Source organism: Salminus brasiliensis, chromosome 10 (genome assembly GCF_030463535.1).
Source record: "Salminus brasiliensis chromosome 10, fSalBra1.hap2, whole genome shotgun sequence".
Classification (NCBI taxonomy): domain Eukaryota; kingdom Metazoa; phylum Chordata; class Actinopteri; order Characiformes; family Bryconidae; genus Salminus; species Salminus brasiliensis.
In genome coordinates this window covers 37,097,072-37,117,282 of record NC_132887.1, presented here as the reverse complement: position 1 = coordinate 37,117,282, position 20,211 = coordinate 37,097,072, and the positions used below count along the sequence as shown (strand labels likewise).

At 44.8% G+C, this 20,211-nt stretch overlaps 1 protein-coding gene across 3 annotated transcripts in view; it reads left to right on the top strand.

The window, feature by feature from the left end:
* slc8a1b (solute carrier family 8 member 1b) overlaps window positions 1-19,980 on the top strand; it is a 126,236-nt gene extending 106,256 nt beyond the window's left edge. For all 3 annotated transcript variants that reach the window (XM_072689992.1, XM_072689991.1, XM_072689993.1), the window contains exons 6-7: window positions 2,648-2,923; window positions 10,066-19,980. In XM_072689992.1, the coding sequence (XP_072546093.1) occupies window positions 2,648-2,923; window positions 10,066-10,442 (653 nt within the window). In that variant the 3' untranslated portion in view covers window positions 10,443-19,980. The remainder of the gene's footprint in view (window positions 1-2,647; window positions 2,924-10,065) is intronic.
* Window positions 19,981-20,211: the final 231 nt, after the last annotated feature.

The window sequence follows — 20,211 nt, the reverse complement described above, 5'->3', positions numbered from 1 at the left end:
TGAATTGACACATGTGAATCATAAGGATCAACTCCATCAAGGGATACATATGATTTGCTATTACTGTATATGTGAATCATAGGAGTCAACTTCACCAGATTGTCCAAAGCATTTCCTATTACTGTATTGAATCATAAGAGTCAACTTAACTTCATCAACTTCATTATTGTCAAGTCTGAATTTTAAGCGTCAACTCAATAAAATGATTCAAAAGAATTTAAATTGCTGTATATTTCACTTAAAACTCCAGCAGATGAGCCACCTGAACTGAGCTTTTTGAATCATAAGACTTCATAGGAATAATAACCATCAACTCCATCTAACCATTCAAAGTGTTCCTGTATATCTGAATCACAAGATGCAGCTCCCTCAGATTATCTAAATAATATATTATCACCATCATCATCTTCAACTGAATCTTAAGAGTCAATTCCATTATATATTACAGATCATTTCCTGTCTTTGTCTCTGAATCATAAGACTGAAAGCCATCAAACTGTACATCTGAATCACAAGAGTCAACAGAATCTAATGTGGATCACCATCTAAGTGATTTCCTATTTCCGTACATTTACGGAATGTAGCGGAAGCTCTTGATCCCTAGAAGTATCCCTAGAAAGTGCAAATAGGCTACGCTGTTCAGACAGCCCGAGGAAACTCTTGAAGGATGGTGGAGCCATACTTGAAGCTCGAAGGGCTGTAGGTACAGATCTGATTTTCGACCACAGCTTTCAGATTGGGAGGGGCTGGTCCAAGTCTTGCTTGGTAGGCCAGCTTCAGTGTGCTAAATCTGAATAACAGGAGTCAGCTCCACCAAATGATTCAAATGATTCCTTCTCAACATTAATACTCGATTCAAGATCGCTGGTTCTCCTGTATCAACACCACAAGTGCCACGCTAGCTAGTGTTAGTGTGTGTGCGCACTTCTGCAAGCTTTTGTCCCACTTCTGTAAATACACAGGTCCTATTGTGGCTGTCATTGGAATTGAAAGGGAGCCCGGTAATGAAACAATAAGCGAATCCTTTGATGGAGCTCAAATCCGCTTGGCATTGTGCTCCAGTGACCGAGAAGCTGAAGATTATGAACATCCAGATCACACGTAATCCTTCTTTATAGTGCCTTACCTGACAGAGGAGTGTGTTTGTGTGTGTGTGTTTAAGCCACTGTGTGTGTAGACCTTCAAGGTAATGTCTCTGTGGAATAACAAAGTGGATTGGCTCTCACTGAGCACACACACACACACACACACACATCTTAGAGCTTCTTTTTGTGTCTAGAACGGGGCCTCCACTCAATTTCAAACAAAATGCTGAAGTGTTTGACTTTGAGGGGTGTGTGTGTGTGTGTGTGTGTGTGTGTGTATTTCAAACAACGCCTTTCTGTGTTGAGCTCTCTCTGGCTCTCTGCCTCTATTATCTCCCCCACTGTCTCTGTCTCTGTCTCTGACTCTGTCTACGTTCTGTATGTATCTGTCAGGGTGATGTACTCTTTAAAAAAAAAAGGGTTCTCCAGGGGTTCTCTAGTAAAGGCATGTGTGTATATTGAATCATGACCACTCAAACAATAACTAACTGATTCTTTGGCTTGTTAAAGGGTCCTCACACTTGCGGAGACCCCTTTTGCAGATGTTTCTGTATAGCACCAAAAAGGGTTCCACTATCAGTATAAGACCCTATAGGGCCCCATAGAACCCTTTTCCTTTTCAGCCTGCAGCCTGTTTTGTGGTGTTTAGACAGCTAATTAAGTTAGCTTAGCGCTAGTTCAGCTTTCTTTCTTTTTAGGCTGTAGTTTAGCATAGTTAGCAGATTAAAAATGCCACATATCATGGGCTTGGTTCTAGCTAACGGATGTCAAAGTGACACATTCAGAGGTCAACTATTATATGTTTATATAATATGTTCCGTGCTGCGTTTGTGTAGCTGTAGCAAAGATTGTTAGCCATCCGTTAGGCTGTACCACTAGTGCGCGAAAGCGTCTGCACATACTAGTTTACGCTTAATGTACGTTGGCCATTGGAAGTAAAACGGGTGTTCTATGGGGGTTTGACAGCTAGCTAAATTAGCTTAGCTCAGCTTTAGTTTAGTGTAGTTTACTTCAGCTTTACTTTGTGGGGCAGTGGTGGCTCAGCGGTTAGAGCGCCGGGATATCGATAACAGGGTTGTGGGTTCGATTCCCGGGCTCGGCAAGCTGCCACTGTTGGGTCCTTGAGCAAGGCCCTTTACCCTCTCTGCTCCCCGGGCGCTGGAGTTGGCTGCCCACCGCTCTGGGTGTGTGTGTGTACTCACTGCCCCTAACACGTGTGTGAGTGTGTGTTCACTACCAGATGGGTTAAATGCGGAGGACACATTTCGCTGTACAGTGACAAATACGTGCACCTTTTTTAAGCTGAGCCAAAAAGCCACAAGCCAGGTTCAATTCTGACTAGCTGCTGCGCTACTGACATACGTGCAGACGATAAAAACACTGAAGTCTGAAGGGAAAAACGTCAAGGAACTACAGCTGGAGGGTACAGGGGTCACAGAAAGCTAAAGCTTACCGTACTTTACCTTTAGCTTTAGTTTGTTAGGAATTAGGAAGTTTGTCCCCGTTGGATTCTGCTGAGTATTTCAGGCTCTGCACTCTCTATCCCCACCTTCTCTGTGCAGGTGAAGATGATGATGACGAAGAGTGCGGGGAGGAGAAGCTGCCCTCCTGCTTCGATTACGTCATGCACTTCCTGACCGTCTTCTGGAAGGTTCTGTTCGCCTTCGTGCCGCCCACTGACTACTGGAACGGCTGGGCGTGCTTCGTCGTGTCCATCTGCATGATCGGACTCCTCACCGCCTTCATCGGAGATCTGGCCTCGCACTTCGGCTGCACCGTTGGCCTCAAAGACTCGGTGACCGCCGTGGTGTTCGTCGCACTGGGCACTTCAGTACCAGGTGAGAGAGAGAGAGAGAGAGAGTGGGGTGGGTGAGGTGACTGACAGTGAATAGCACTGATAATTATCTGTAGACAGTGGCGCCTGTCAAGGGGTGGGGTCTACAAGCAGGAAAGATGGACAAGTGTAAGAACCAGACGACCGGGTCAGAACATCTGCAGGTTTTGTAGGATGTTCCCGGTATGCAGTTATCAGTGCTTAGCAAAAGTGCTCCAAGGACTGACGAGCGGGTCAACAGCGCAACTAAGGCTTATTGATGCTCATGAACGCCCCCCTCACAACTTGCAGGACCTAAAGGATCGGCTGCTTACGTCTTGTTGAATCCATGCTTTGATTGTTTTGGCAGCACGAGGGGGGGCTGCACAATATTAGTCAGGTGGTTTTAATTATATGGCTGATCGATGTCTATTAGTGGGGTTTACTTTAGGCCCAGTGTAACAGTGTGAGAGAGAGAGAGAGAAAGAAAGAAAAAGGGGATAAAGGTAGAAAGATGGGCCGGTGGTAGTAAAAGATAGGGAGAGAGAGAGAGAGACAGAGAGAGACAGAGAGAGAGAGAGAGAGAGAGAGAGAGAGAGAGAGATGTACTGTTCCTGATGGAAATAAATAAAGATGGAGAGAGAGAGAGAGAGAGAGAGCGAGCTGTACTGTTCCTGATGGAAATAAATAAAGATAGAGAGAGAGAGAGAGAGAGAGAGAGAGAGCTGTACTGTTCCTGATGGAAATAAATAAAGATAGAGAGAGAGAGAGAGAGAGAGAGAGAGAGCGAGCTGTACTGTTCCTGATGGAAATAAATAAAGATAGAGAGAGAGAGAGAGAGAGAGAGAGAGAGAGAGAGAGAGAGAGAGAGAGAGAGAGAGAGAGCGAGCTGTACTGTTCCTGATGGAAATAAATAAAGATAGAGAGAGAGAGAGAGAGAGAGAGAGAGAGAGAGAGAGAGAGAGCGAGCTGTACTGTTCCTGATGGAAATAAATAAAGATAGAGAGAGAGAGAGAGAGAGAGAGAGAGAGGTTGTGAGAGAAAGAGAGAAACGAGACAGAAAAAGTAGGAAGAGATTGTGAGGGAGATGAAGAGAGAGAGAGAGAGAGAGAGAGAGAGAGAGAGAGAGAGCTGTACTTGTACTGATGGAAATAAATAAAGATAGAGAGAGAGAGAGAGAGAGAGAGAGAGAGAGAGAGAGAGCTGTACTGTTCCTGATGGAAATAAATAAAGATAGAGAGAGAGAGAGAGAGAGAGAGAGAGAGAGCTGTACTGTTCCTGATGGAAATAAATAAAGATAGAGAGAGAGAGAGAGAGAGAGAGCGAGCTGTACTGTTCCTGATGGAAATAAATAAAGATAGAGAGAGAGAGAGAGAGAGAGAGATGGAGAGAGAGAGAGAGAGAGAGAGAGAGAGAGAAAGCGAGCTGTACTGTTCCTGATGGAAATAAATAAAGATAGAGAGAGAGAGAGAGAGAGAGAGAGAGAGAGAGAGAAAGCGAGCTGTACTGTTCCTGATGGAAATAAATAAAGATGGCGAGAGAGAGAGAGAGAGAGAGAGCGAGCTGTACTGTTCCTGATGGAAATAAATAAAGATAGAGAGAGAGAGAGAGAGAGAGAGATGGAGAGAGAGAGAGAGAGAGAGAGAGAGCTGTACTGTTCCTGATGGAAATAAATAAAGATAGAGAGAGAGAGAGAGAGAGAGAGCGAGCTGTACTGTTCCTGATGGAAATAAATAAAGATAGAGAGAGAGAGAGAGAGAGAGAGATGGAGAGAGAGAGAGAGAGAGAGAGAGAGAGAAAGCGAGCTGTACTGTTCCTGATGGAAATAAATAAAGATAGAGAGAGAGAGAGAGAGAGAGAGAGAGAGAGAGAGAGAGAGAGAGAGAAAGCGAGCTGTACTGTTCCTGATGGAAATAAATAAAGATGGCGAGAGAGAAAGAGAGAGAGAGAGAGAGAGAGAGAGAGAGAGAGAGAGAGAGAGAGAGAGCTGTACTGTTCCTGATGGAAATAAAGATGGCGAGAGAGAGAGAAAGAGAGAGAGAGAGAGAGAGAGAGAGAGAGAGAGAGAGAGCAGGGCGAGTGTGAGAGAATGGACGGAGGTTTGAGGGGAAAAGCTCACATAGCCTCCCATGTACATTTGCATACTGTCATTTATCAGGAGCTGAGGGCCTGTGTGAGCTCTGAGTGTGTGTGTAAGAGCTGTGTGAGCTGTGTGTGAGCCGTGTGTGTGTGTGTGTGTGTGTGTGTGTGTGTGTGTGTGTGTGTAGGTGGCTCTGGTTATGATAAATTATTTAATTATAAGTTGGGTTGGTGTGCTCTCCTGCTGGCCTGCAGATTAGCCTCATCTGTCATGATCCATGCTGCTGAGAGAAGATACAGGATACAGCTGCACCTGCATAACAAGAACACACACTCACACACTCTCACACTCTCACACACACGCAAACGCATCTGTTCACATTCGGACCCAAATACACTCATCATCTGAATATTATTAGCTGTTGCAGGCCTAGCGTGTTCTGTCATCTATCATACTTAACGAAAAGAGCCTTAAGTAGCAGCAGAATCCATTCAGTGTGTGTGTGTCTATACACATTTATACACACACTCACTGGCCACTTTATTGGAAACAAGGGTACCAGGTAGGGTAGGGGGACAGTGAGTGGAAGCACTAGGTAGGTGTTTCTAATAAAGTGGCCAGTGAGTGGAAGTGCAAGGTAGGTGTTTCTAATAAAGTGGCCAGTGAGTGGAAGTGCAAGGTAGGTGTTTCTAATAAAGTGGCCAGTGAGTGGAAGCGCAAGGTAGGTGTTTCTAATAAAGTGGCCAGTGAGTGGAAGTGCAAGGTAGGTGTTTCTAATAAAGTGGCCAGTGAGTGGAAGCACAAGGTTAGTGTTTCTAATAAAGTGGCCAGTGAGTAGAAACACAAGGTAGGTGTTTCTAGTATAGTGGCCAGTGAGAGTATAAATATACCCAAAGAGTCTGTATCTATAAATATAGATACAGACTCTGTTGACAGTAAAGATACATGCATGCACATGCTAAACACACACACACACACACACACACACAGTAACTAGGTGTAATGTATTGATGGTGCAGTGTGTGCTGCGCATATTTATCATTCCAGGCACGCTGGACAGTGTGGAAGTGCTGAGAGAGCAGAACAGCAGCAGACCTGCTGAGACTTCCCCTCTCTCGCTCTTTCTCTCTCTCCCTTTTCTCTCTCCCCGTTTCAGTTTAAAGCTCCTCATCTTCTTGTCCTTCCTTCCTTCTCCTCTTCCTCCATTTTTACATTTCACCCCCCTCTGCGCTCTCTCTCTGAACTCATTCTTTAATAATCCACCCACCGCTCTCTCAATTCTCTCTCCCACGGTGCTGTCCGACAGCTCTCCTGCACAATGTGCCTGGGCAGCACTAGATGACTTATGCATGACGTCAGTGACACTTTTAGTGACACACATTCACTATGGACAAAAGTATTGGGACACTCCTTGTTCCGTCCAAAATCAAGGGTATTTATTTAAATAAATAATAATAAAAAAAAAGTTGATCCTGCTTTCGTTGGAGTACCTCTCTCTACTGTCAAGGGAAGAAGACTTTTACAAGATTTTGGAGCAGCACTGCTGTATTTGATTGCATTCAGCAACAACAGTGTTAGGAATGGCGGCAACTCATGCCCAAGTCCTGGATGGAGCGCCATCCATCATTCCAGAGAACACAGCTCCACAGCTTAACACTGCTGGAGTCTTTATACCCCTCTGGCCCACGCCTGGCCAATAAGTTCATGTAAGCCTTCTACCTTCATATGACAACACACAGTATCAGTCCTCCTTAACACTGGATGACTAGTTAAGCATCTCCAGCATTTACAGGCCTAAATTTAGAGACACCAGTATACTTACTGGCCACTTTACTAGAAACACCTGTCTTGTAGCTCCACCTTCCTGGAGTTCTGTCATCTGACAATGCACAGTTTGTGTTACTCATCCTCTAGCACTTCTTCAGTGGTCAGTTTCTACAAAGCAGAGGCAACACTAGTCCCAGTTTACTAGGGCATGTGGCAGAACCAGTCAGAATCTCAGAATCAGCTAGGGGCAGCACAACAGGCAGACTAACTCAGTGGCAGAACCAACAACCAATCAAAATCTCCATTTAAGCTGGGGGCGGAACACCAGACCATCAAACCCAGTGGCAGAACTGAAAAGAGACCAACTCAATTTTAGATAAGGGCGGGACCCACAGCTTATCAAACCCAGTGACAGGACCAAGAACTAATGAAAATCTCAAATTTTAGATAGGGGCAGGGCCAGCAGCTTATCAAACCCAGTGGCAGGACCAAGAACCAATGAAAATCTCAAATTTTAGATAGGGACGGGGCCAGCAGCTTATTAAACCCAGTGGCAGGACCAAGAACCAATGAAAATCTCAAATTTTAGATAGGGGCGGGGCCAGCAGCTTATTAAACCCAATGGCGGGACCAAGAACTAATGAAAATCTCAAATTTTAGATAGGGGCGGGGCCAGCAACTTATCAAACCCAGTGGAAGGACCAAGAACCAATGAAAATCTCACATTTTAGATAGGGGCGGGACCAACAGCTTATCATCAAACCCATCAAAATCTCACTTTTAGCTGGGGGCAGGATAGCAAGCCACCAAACCGAGTGGCAGAACCAAGAACCAATCAGAATCTCCAGTTTAGTTGGGTATTAGACAACAGACTGCATGGCAAACCCAATGGCAGAACCAGGAACCAATCAGAATCCCCCTTTTGGCTTCATCAAATGGGGTTAATAGTGAGCCTGTAATCAGGAACTGACCAGTGCTGAATGGAGTAGACTGGTTTGCCAGTGCGCAGACCAGTTCGAGCAGCAAGTCAAGCAGCAAATCTCAGGGCCAGTCGTTCACGATTCAGCAAAGCACTCAGCTAGATTAGAGGGGGTCGTTTAAATGGGCGTCTGGACACCATTCACTGAATTGTGCTTCAGCTGCATGTTTCTCTTTGGATCTGAATCTGCAGCCGTCAGCAGAATGAAAGGCCCTGAGGTTCACAAGCACGGACTAAAAGCTAGTCTCAAGCAGCCAAGTCTGAGAAACAACTGTAGAAGAAAGTTTCCTGATGGAACACTGCACGGGTGTCTAATAGTCTATAGGGACACACTGTAGAGAAGTACTGCCAATAGAATAGGACTCTCTGGAGCAGGTAAACATAAACCTATTGGCACCATGCTGCCTAATGCCAGACGTGGCTAGAGTGGTATATAAAGCCCCCCAGCAGCACTGAGCAGTGGAATAACTGTGATGAATGATGGATGGGATGAGTTGGGGGTGATGATGCTCTTGACGCTGAATACAATCAACCCCTCATAGCAATGTTTCTACAGATCTAGTAGAAAGCCTTCTTCCCTGGACAGGATAAACTCTTTTTTTTTTTAATATCCTTGATTTCGGAAGAAACATGGAACGAGCAGTCCGAGTGTCCCAATACTTTTGTCCAAGTTGTGTACAACACAACTAACGACACATTTAGTTCATAGAAATTGAGCCAGTTTTGGACGCCTCTGATCTTTAATTGTTTTGAAGTCTTTGGCAGTTTTCGGATCCATTATGGCTTTCAAATCGTTGGCAGCTTCCGATCCACGAAGGCTTCGGAATCTCTGGCCGTTGGACGTCTGTAGCGGGTCTGGATTCCACATAGGTTTGAAATCTGCGAGCGAGGACGCCCACATCAGCGGCAGCAGCAGTGCTAGCAGACTGCCTGGCTCCGCCGCGCACCAGACCAGCCGAGACCAGGCCGAGAATTGCCATGGCAATGCCATGGAGACGGCGGCTTTCTGACGCCCGTTTTGGTGGAAAAAAAAACAACACAAAGCCGGGGACTGGGAGAGCTGGTCCTGTACAGCGCAGCGGAGACGGCAGCTTTACTGCTGAGCGTTTTTGCCAGGCTAATTCTATTTCCGCTCAGAGGGTGAAGGTGTAATGGGGGGGGCGGGGGGGTTGGCGGAGCTTTGTGCTGCTGTCCTCTGGAGATCGGAAGTAGTTTGGAGTTAGGGGAAAGTGCCGGGCTCCGGCAAAACACACAAACTGGATGGACTACTCGGATCAGACGCGTATGCTTTCACCCTGCCCAGAGAGAGCGCGAGAGTCAGATACACTACATGTCCAAAAGTTCGTGGACATGCATTCAGCTACTTTACGTTGCATACATTGCAGAGATGTACACACACACACACAGCTTGTCTAGTCCCTGTAGAGAAGTACTGCCAATAGAATAGGACTAGAAGAGCAGTGGAACTGTGAAATGATGGTTGGTTCTCCATCCAGTACTTTTGGGATGAGCTGTGGAGTTGGTAGATGATTTGGGGTGGTGGGTCAAATCCTCACGCAATCCTCACATAATCTAGTAGAAAGCCTTCTTCCCTGGACAGTCGAGAAAGTTACTCCAACAAAAGCAGAATGAATGAATGAATTATTTTTTTTTAGAAGCCTTGAGTTCAGAAGAATTGATGAATGAACAGGTGTCCCAATACTTTTGGCAATGTAGTGTGTGAATGTATGCAAGTGTAATGTGAATGTGTATAGAGATTAGGCATGCAATGCCTAAACTGTAATATAGAGAGAAGCGAGAGTCAGACAGAGTAGAGAGTCAGAGAGGGAGAGAGTCAGACAAAGTCAGAAAACAAGTGAGAGAGTCAGAGAAAAGAAGAGAGTCAGGGAGAGAGAGAGAGAGAGAGAGAGAGGGGAGTCAGACAAAGTCAGAAAACAAGTGAGAGAGTCAGAGAAAAGAAGAGAGGGCGCGAAAGTCAGAAAGAGAGTCAGGGAGAGAGTGAGAGAGAGAGAGAGAGAGAGAGGGGGGGGGGAGTCAGAAAACAAGTGAGAGAGTAAGAGAAAAGAAGAGAGAGTCAGAGAAAAGAAGAGAGAGTCAGGGAGAGGGCGCGAGAGTCAGGGAGAGAGAGTCATAGTAATTCAGAGAGTCAGATAGAGGAAAAGAGAGTCAGGGAGAGATTTAGAGTCAGACAAGATTTGGAGTAATTACAGAGAGCCTGGAAGAACAGCAGCAGCACAGTAAGCGACTAAACTCCACAGTACCGGCAGCTGATTGGACGCAGTCGGTTTTACGCGTCTGCAGTATTGCCCGTTCTGACCTCTCTCATTCGCTCTCTTCTCAGACACCTTCGCCAGTAAAGTGGCCGCCATCCAGGACCAGTACGCGGACGCCTCCATCGGCAACGTGACGGGCAGCAACGCGGTCAACGTGTTCCTGGGCATCGGAGTGGCCTGGTCCATCGCCGCCATCTACCACAACTCCAAGGGCAAGGACTTCCAGGTGGAGCCGGGCAACCTGGCCTTCTCAGTCACCCTCTTCACCATCTTCGCTTTCATCTGCGTGGCCACGCTCATGTACCGGCGCCGGCCGGACATCGGCGGAGAGCTGGGCGGCCCGCGGACTGCCAAAGCGCTGACCACCATGCTGTTCATCAGCCTTTGGCTGGTCTACATCCTCTTCTCCTCACTCGAGGCTTACTGCCACATTAAGGGCTTCTAAACACACCTTCACCCACCTACACACACACACACACGCACACACACACATGCCTACATACGCCTCACACACATACACACACACACAGCTGCAAACACATACACCGATGTCCATACGGAGATACGTACACTCATGTTCTCGCATACGTACACAGAGGTTTAACCTAATAAACAACAACAACAACAACAACAGCCGCTACACAGAACCAGAGTGAGGAAAGACTACGTGAATGAGAAGGAAGCAAGAGAGGCCAGAACTCTGCTAACCTGCTTGTTTAGTTTCGTTTGAATTTCTCTTTGTTTTGGGGGTTCATTTTTTTGGTCTCCTCTCCACTATTTCATGTTCCTGATGCCTGAAGGACTGAATGTGATTGGCTGGTCAAGACCCCGTTGGCTGGGGGTGGAGATGTGAAGTACAGAGACTCTTTTAAGGAAAATTTCAACATTTTCTCTAAAGATTTTCTCAGTTTTCATTTGACCACAATGTTGAAATGAGCATTTCTAAAGCGAGATTCAGTGCAAAAATGACCTCCACTATACCACTGGGTTTCCACGGGGCATGGAACAAGTCAGTGATTGCTTTCCGAAGCTAAAGGAGTACAAGGTTCTCCAACGCTTGCTTGAATTTTTTCCCTTTATTTATGGAAATACCTGATAAAGATAAGTCTATAAACTTGCCTGGTATACTGCTCTCGTTTGAATCTTGCAGATAGCGGTAATCTGGCTTCGTTTCTATGCCCTATGGGAACCAGTCGAGGTACATATTCCACACCTACGTTATTTGAAATCACTTTGGGATGTTTTTTGAGAATCTGGAATTTTTCTTTTCGATGAAACGTAAAGCTCGAGTATACCCAGCAGGCACCACACGGCAATTTGACGTTGAATTTAATTGGGAATGAAAGTCAGGTTGAAGTCAAAAGCCAACGCCGAATGTACAGACGTCGAATTGACGTGGAAATGAAAGCTACATATCCGCCAGAAAACATCGTTGAATTGACTTCGAGCTTTTATGTTAGACGGATGTTGAATTTTGGCTACAGCATGACTCAAAACTATAGACTGTGTATAAGAGTGGACAGTACGTCCCCGGTCACTCCCACTGCGACGTTTAGCCAAAAAACTGGAGCCAGAGCATGTGCAGTAGTGATGGGAGACGAAGTAGCCTGACCGCCAGACCCCACCCATATTTCGTTGTGGCAAGCCCTCCTCCTGTCCCCGTTTCTTTGTAAGAACAGCAATATGGTACTTATTGCACTGAAATACCTGCATATTCACAATATCAGACCGTCAGTATTACCTGTCTGTCAGCTTGCAATCACCTTTTGAAGGCCACTCCCCTTTAAATATCACCAAATAACCTTAGAAAGTGATTGGGTGAGGTTAAAAGTTGTACTGCAGCCAGCCACAAGAGGGCGCAAGAGGCTTTCTAGCATTCTAGCTTCACTTATCAAACTCTATCGTCCCGTCCTGTCTTATAAACAATCTGTGCTCAAAACCAATGACATATCAACGTCCAATGAAGTTAAAAATTCACGTTGTGTGGGCGTAAACGTATGAAGATTAGCAGACGTTGGGTTTTGTTCACCGTACCTCCCAACTGAATGCGGATATTTTACGTCAACGCCAATCAATACGATGTTTGGAAGATGTTAATATCACAACTTACTTACAACCAACAAAATAGCAACATCAGCTGCCGTCAATATTCCACGTCAAATTAACGTTGGCATTAGACAGCGTCCTAACGTCGAATTTTGGTCACCCAAGGTCACGACCTCCATTCAACCAGACGTCAACAACGTCTACCGATGTCGGTGGCTAGCTGGGATAATCAAGCTTTTGAAGACAAGCCAACGTAGAACCAGCCAAGTTGTCATGCAGTGTCAGATTTGCAGTCCTTCCGAGAAAAGGACAGGGAGGACACTCTGGGGAATGTGGTTCCAATAACTGTAAATACTGCAAGGCTTGAGATCTTTATGATTACATCTTTATGAGAAGATACGTCAGCTGGAGGACATGCAGTGGAGAGATGCGTCAAGTCAAACATCCGAAAAGTGCACTATTGGGGCAACTGTTTGACAGGCATTCCTTCTGACAGATCAGGCCCATTTCTGTAGTTCTTGTGGTCCTTTTGAAGCCATTTTCAGCTCCTAGTTGCTGGCGTGCTGCTGAAACTAGATTACCTGTGAAAGAGTCTGACAAAAACTGACATGACAAAAACTGTGGCTACCATGAGACCGGGTACATTGTGTAGGCCAGCTGTTCTCAGTCCCATTCCTAAGGAACCCCTGCACTGCTTAGTACGTTCCCCCACTCGAACACACCTTATTCCGCTAATCAAGGGCTTGATACTTGTCTGAGGAGTTGATTCTGGTGTAGTTTGATGAGGAAAACGCTAAACTGTGCAGTGCTGGGACTCGGACTGCTGTGGTTTTGTTACAGGGCAGAAGCTTGTGCTACAGACCGAGCAATAGAACTCTTCTCTCTCAGTCAAACTGTCTAAAAAACCTCTAATAAGAAACCACGGCCAGCGCAGGACAAGCTAACCGAGATGTTAACCGAGAGCATGGCGAACGTACATGCTGCTATTTTCGTTATTCAAAGGACTCTAGAGTCGCTACACTAAAACTGGGCAGGTTAAGTAACGTCCGGCATAGAGCTTTATGGAAGTAGGTAAGTTCCTGGGCCTGTGGCCTGTCCCACACGGCTGGACTGGACAGGACTGAACTGAGCGCTGTTCGTCTTTCCCCTCAGTCACTGCAGAGCAATGTTGTTCATAGCAAAGGTACAAACCAAACAGAAGGATCGCTGTGGATTGGGTGTAACAGTACTATGGAAATGGACATCATTTGGACATCTTATTAACATAAACACACGAGGACGACTGAGACGGCGAGCTAATTAACAATTCTATGGTAGAGTCAAGGTATCTCCAGGCCTTCTCCTGAAGCGCTACCCTCATGCAGAGCTGCAGTTGCACTTTTCACCTGCTCTCATATTCATGAGGCCTCCTGAAGACCTTGATTAGGTTAATCCAGCATGTTAGATCAAGGTTGGAACAAACTCTGCAGGAGGGTAACCCTCCAGGAACAGGGCTGGATCTTGGTATCTGTTAGCATGTGTGGTAAAGTACTCCCAGAGACCGGCAGGAAATACACCAGAGGTGCATTCCAGTCGTCCTTGTAGTTCCCACAAAGTGGACTTCACTGGGTTTTCAGGCATATTAAGCAAGAGGCAGTTCTATTGACCCACGCCCCGTGCTCAGCATGTAGGGAATGGACATCCGGGATACTGCTTAGAGACCCTTTGGATGGAATGTAGCCCTGGTGTGTCGGATTCTCATCCTAGGGGGCAGCAGCACTGCATATTTCGGCCTTCCCTGACCCAGCGTACCCACGCCTTGATAATTAGCGGATAAATTCAATCTTGGGTCACCAATCAGGGAAGAAGGTTGCCGTGACCAGTCCAGTCCTAAATTTCTACTCAGCTCTAGCCTTGGGGACTCACTGTCCTGCAGAGTTTCAGGCATTCCCTGGCATACCTGAATCAGGCGTGTTGGGGCAGGAAATACTTGAATCTGTCCAGGGAAAGGATCTGCTGTCCTGCAGAGTTCGAACCTACATTTTGAGGGCTAGTCCAAATCCCTTTAGGAAGACGTTCCAACCCTGATCTTGGGGATGTTCAAGACAGGTTTTCCTGCCTGGTTCAGCTCAGACGTGACTACCTGCAAGAAGGTGCATCTCCACGACAGGGATTAGGTCCACCTCAGTGCTTCCTAATCCAGTCCTCAAGGTCTGCCAGACAGTTCACATTGTTGCTGTTGTCCCAGCTCCCATCTCCTCTGTACCAGTCATTCAATATTCCGTATTGTTTTGCTCTGGTGTGTCGGGAACTGCGACAAAAGCAAAAGCAAAGACCCCTGAGGTGATGAACCTTTGGCCTACAAGTTACCATAGAGGAACCACTGTCAGTTGAACCGTACATCTGAGTCCCCCTAGTTTTAAGAGTGCAGTTGCTGCAGTCCCGGAAGGATCTGAGCTGAGGTCCAGACTTAGTAGCCAGATATAATGCAGCAGGCCCCTGACAGATCAGTCTTCCGCTGATCTTCACGTTGGGTCCTGCGAATTGCAGAGGTCGTTTCCATCCCACCTGTCCGACTGCCGACTTCAGAACAAGAGTTTACACTGACGACTGTTACCGTCCGAACCCCGAATTCAACCATACATGACCATGCAAAGGAGGCATTCATATGTCATAGTCGGTAGCTACGGTCTCACACACAAACATACATACACACACACACATTTTCATCTGTGTGGAGTTTACGAGGGCGCCTGGTCCCTCCAGTCCTGCTGAGATTATTTCATAACCTGCTGCGTATTTGGACGTGCAAGGCAAACACTGCAGATTAGCCGGGGTTTTAGAAGCAACAACTTTAGACGTAGTCCGGTTTTAAAGTCGTAGATCTAGTCTGGACGAGGCACCAAACTTCCGTAGAGTTGCTAGAATAATAAAAAAGCTTAAAAAAATTATAATATTCAGATTAGACAGGCTTTAAACGTTGATGGGGGAAAAAGGGACGGCAAGATTTTTTCTCTCTCTTGTCCAGATTTTCAATCTTTAGGGATATTCTAGACTAGAGCCGAATTAGCTTTTAAGACTGAGTAGCAGACTTTAGATTTGAGACCAGTAACATGGCTGACTTGTAGTGTAGTTCGCTCCAAATTTGCCAAAGGGAAAAAGGTCTTTCTAGAGGAGAATTCCAGTGCCGCCCAGCTTCAGAAGTGGGTTTTGTATTTCAACTGACTTTTTTTTTTTTACTAACACCAAAAAATAAAAATATCGCCCTGAGAAAATGTTAGATCCTACAGTAAAGGCCTTGGTAATGTTTTGCTCCCCTGGCTGGGGCATTTTCTTATGAGTATTTATACGCAATGTTCACATTTGGAAGCGAGGGGTACCGCCTGCACCCTCGTCCACTTTGTCTCGACCTTTTCATGGCTGGCAGAGCAAGAGTTGCGTTTTTAGGGAATTCTGGGAGTTGTAGTGCATCAGGGTTTGGGGTATTTCAAAGTATGAAGGAAAAAAAAAAAACACAACATCAAAACTTGTTGAAAAAAATGTCTGTCCTTTGATTTCGTTTCGGCCTTGCTTTTTTGGTACAGGTGTTGGAACCCTCTTGTTTTTTGTTTGTTTGTTTGGGTTTTTTTTTAATGATCGCCTAAAAAAAAAAAACAGAAAAAAGAGAAATGGTTGCACTGGCTCCCGTGTTTTCTCACGGATTAAAAAAAAAAAAAAGGAAGGAAGACCTGCGGCCGTCACCTGCGGCCGTTTTCAGGACCCAACACCTACAACCACGTGAAAGATGTGAATTAAGACAAAGAAAACGACCAGGAAAGATACGTGACTCGTTCTCCTGAACCCTGACACTCGTTTAAAAAAAAAAAAACAACGACAATAAAAAACGAAGAGCTCAAGAGGAGGACGGTGGACTCATGCGAAATACAGCCATACTCCGCGTCCCGCCGTGGGTGAGGGGGGATGGGTTGAAGCCGCCACGGACTTCCCGTGCGCCGCAGCCTCCCGCTGCCCACGTCCGGCTGCTGGCCGCAGCGACCTGTCTGGAGATGTGTCTGCACCTAAATGTGTGTACGAGTGTATGTATATGTGTGTGTATGTACGAATGTGTGGGTGTGTGTTTGTCCGCACTTGAGGGGCTGGCTTGGGACGCCTGGGTGGGATGCTCCCCAGCCCCCTCTAGTGGCCGCGTCTGCACATCGAGCGTCCGGCCTACGTCCAAAGGTCCACATGCGGCCTGTGGGTGCGACTGTGGGCTTTACTGCATTTCAAAGCCCGCCTGCGACATCCGACAGCCCTCCCCTAGCTCCTCCTACTCCCTTTCCCCCGCCCCCTCGTTCATATTTGGAATGTTAATGTGCTACTTGTTGACACTGTGCATGGATGCTAACCTGTCTGTATATAGTAAGCAGTAACCCATTCGTTCATGTCTGTCGACGGAGGTTCGAAAGGTGTATAGATATTTGAACACTTTGGTTTGTTTTTGTTTGTTTGTCGGTTTGTTTTAACCTCTTGCTACTAAATTTTATTTGGAAGGAGTTTTTAAATCTCTTGGTCTTAACTTGCACATGTATACGGAAAAGGCAGTATCTGTCGTTCTAGTCGGTACATGGGAGTTCTATCACGAGGGATGCATGGGTACTTGTACAATAATAATAATAATAATAATAATACCGATAATAATAACGATACTGTTAAGGATAACGATAACAACGCCTCCTCTTGCTTGTTGCCATGGTTGTATTATTTGACATTATAAGAGACTATTGTACATCAAAGGATATTTTGTCATTGAAGAGTTTCATATGTATATACTGTACAGTTCGAATCGAAAGGCGAGTCGGTTGCCTTGGCATTATTATCACAGAGCAGCGCATATTTATTATTTTCAACCCTTGGTCAACTCAAGAATGACAAATATTGCCTTTTGGATAGGGCGTTGTTCATTTTCCGTTTTTCCGTTCCGTTTTTTGCTTGCCGCTTGTTTCGTCCTAACTCCTTCGCTGAGCAGTGTGTGCGAGTGAGTGAGTGTGTGTGTGTGCGCTTGACGATGTGTGTTATATCCGGGGTTAAGTTTCTAACACTAATAGAAGACATGAGGGGATGCGTAGCGTCGAAATCTGCGCCGGACCTGTTCCGCATCCTGCAAATGTATATGCTCTGTCTTGGTGACAACGAGATAACGTCTGGAGAATGTCTTTCTCTGTGTGTGTGTGTGTGCACAAGTTTGTGTATGCGTATGTGTGTGTCATTTTGAGCCCCGCCCCCCCCCCAGACCCTTCATTTCCCCCACTGCTCAGATGGACTCTAGTTTTTTCAGGGGTTTAATAATATCTTTGATAATATCGTTTTATTTCCTTGCTCTCTTTCTCTAATTCTCTCTCGCTGTCTCTCGCCCTCTTTTCTCCATGGTCTTCACTGGCTCCCTGCATTAACAGGCGCCCTGTGTCGGAGCGTTGTCCGTAAACCGATCTGGCATGCTAGCTTGCGATTGATTTGATTTGGCCCTCTCCGAAGGCTGCGGCGGTGTTATTATCCTAATTGCTGATAGACGGCAGATATGAATATCAAGATCTAGAAATATGTTTCGCTCCAAAGTGATTATTAGTTTCAGAGCTACGCTATCACTGGCGACGTTTTTTACAAAGCATTATTCTCCCCAGCAGCTAAATGGATTAGCATCGCACATGGAAGGATTCAGGGAGAGTGTTTTGACGTAGGGGTGCTAAAACATTTAGACAGTGTAAATTTAGACCAGCGATTATCAGCAGTAATATTGTCACGATAAAGTTGATTATTGTGATCCGAATTTAGGTACGAACACTATAAAGTCTTACCACAAAGTCTTACACCATAGTCTTACCATACTGTTGGCATTTTCCCTGATGCTAATATAATTACCACATATTTACCAACTGGACTAGCTTCTGATATCACTCATGCATTCATTTGTAGACCAACGCTAATCGGTTTCGGTACAGACCGATAACGTCCGATACTTCTTCGCATTTGTTTGGTGGAGGAGCGACTGTAATGGACCATGTACTGGAAAGTAGATGTCAAACACGGTCCTTGCATGTAGGGTTTAGAGTATGTGCACTCTTTTCTGTTGCATCACCTCCACAAGGGGGCGCTATTACTATTCGCTTAGTTTTTGGTGTTTCACATCAATGACACTGCGTATCCTTATTGACCTAAGCATAGATTCCACTAATTCTGTAAAAGCAATAGCTAAATAAAGGCAAAGCAATACAAAGTAAGGGCACATGACAGAGAACAATGTAATTTCGCATAATTTTTTTGCATATTTCTGCACGATTATGATGATATACAAAAATATCCCTTTATTTAAGTATGTTTTCACATTTATTGGATAGTTTACCTCCAACAGAGCGTGCCGTAACTACCTAGCATGTTATAAGAGATGACGGTGCACACTACCTTTCTACAAATGAGCTCATAAATGATCGTCGAGCGATAGATGTAATGGCTAGAAAGCAATAACATTATTATATTAGTTGAATGTTTAGGTATAAGGCAGCTTTGGGCCTCAAAACTGGAAACTGAAAACCAGGTAAAGGCCTGTAGTTGCCAGTGAATGTATTCATTATTAAGACATTACCCTTTGATGTATCATCAGATCTATAAAAAAAAAAAGAGGAAAAGATCAGATTAGCTTGTCAGTATAAATCCTGGTTAGACCATGTTGGTGATCAAACATTAGGAAAGGAGAGTAAGTAAATTAAGGAACAATCCAAAATGTAAAAAGGAAGACAAGATCAGATTTGTTTGCCTTTGTAAAGATTGTTTAGTCTTGACTGTTTCATAATCAGACCCTAACTTTATCTTTTTATTTGTTTTGTTTTTATAGAGTTCAGGGAAACAATCCAAATGATAAAAGAGAAAGAACGTTTAGATTTGCTTGTCAGTATAACTTGTAGTTACGCTGCACTGGTGATCAGACAATAACTTTCATATTTGTATTTTTGTTTTTACAATTTTTGAAAGTTTGACAGTATTAATTATAACAAAATCAGATACTGATCTTTTTAGTTTTAGTGATTAGAGTTTTAAAAATTCAAAATACAAAAAAAAGGAAGAAAAGATCAGATTTGCTTTGGCTTTAGTGTTTAAGCCTTAACGGTTCCATAATCAGACACTAACACTTTTGTGTTTATATCTTTATATTATCTGACGGTTTGAGTTTAAGAAAAAAATCCAAATATAAAAAAGAAAGAAAAGATCAGATTACCTTGCCTTCGTCGTGTTTAGCCTTAATTGGTTTTAAAATCAGACACTAACTTTCGTATATTTTTAGTTTTACATTTTCTGTTGGTTAAGTAAACATATCAAATTATTAAAAAAAAAACAAAAAAAAAACAGACGATCAGATTTGCTCATCAGTATAATTCCTGTTTAGACTATACTGGTAATCAGACACTAACTTTTAAGTTATAAAAATCAAAGTTACACCATACTGATTATTGAACACTAACACTAACTGCAGTTTGTGTTTATGAAAACATTCCAAATAATAAAAAGGGAGAAATAATTTAGGTTTGCTTGCCTTTATAAAGAGCATGCCTGTACTTAGTGCGGTCTGCTTAAGATCGGATCACCCGATTATTAGTAATATTTTAATACCCGGTGTCAACCAGGGCCTTAGTGATCAGACCAGATCAGATGTAGCCGGACTGCTTAATGCAAGGTGTCAGTAACATCCCATCTCCCTTTCCACTCTTTCTCTTGCTCCAAGGCCTCCCTCTCTCCCCCCCTTTGGTTTCTATTGATTGTCTGGTTTGTTTTATTTGACTTTGACGAATTGAAGATCCTGATTTTGTTGTCCTGATTTTTCTTTATGTTGCACTCAAACTAATAAGAAGGAAGTCCACTAACTGTGATTGCCCCCCATGGTACACCTCTACACAGGAAATAAAGTTTGGGATATCCTGTTTAGAGCCCATTGACTGCTGTGTCTCTTTCTTCTAGGGCTACACACACACTGTCTGCATGCTCAGTAGAGTTAATAGGAACTGTTGTGGTGCCAGTCTGATTACCAGGGATGCCGTAAATGCTGGAACGGAGACCGGCTCCGGTACACTTCCAGCGTCAGCTCGCCAACCAGTCTGCATTCGGTAGCAATGATGGTGGGGTCGCCATGGCCCAAAACCTGTTCTCTGTAGAGAAATAGA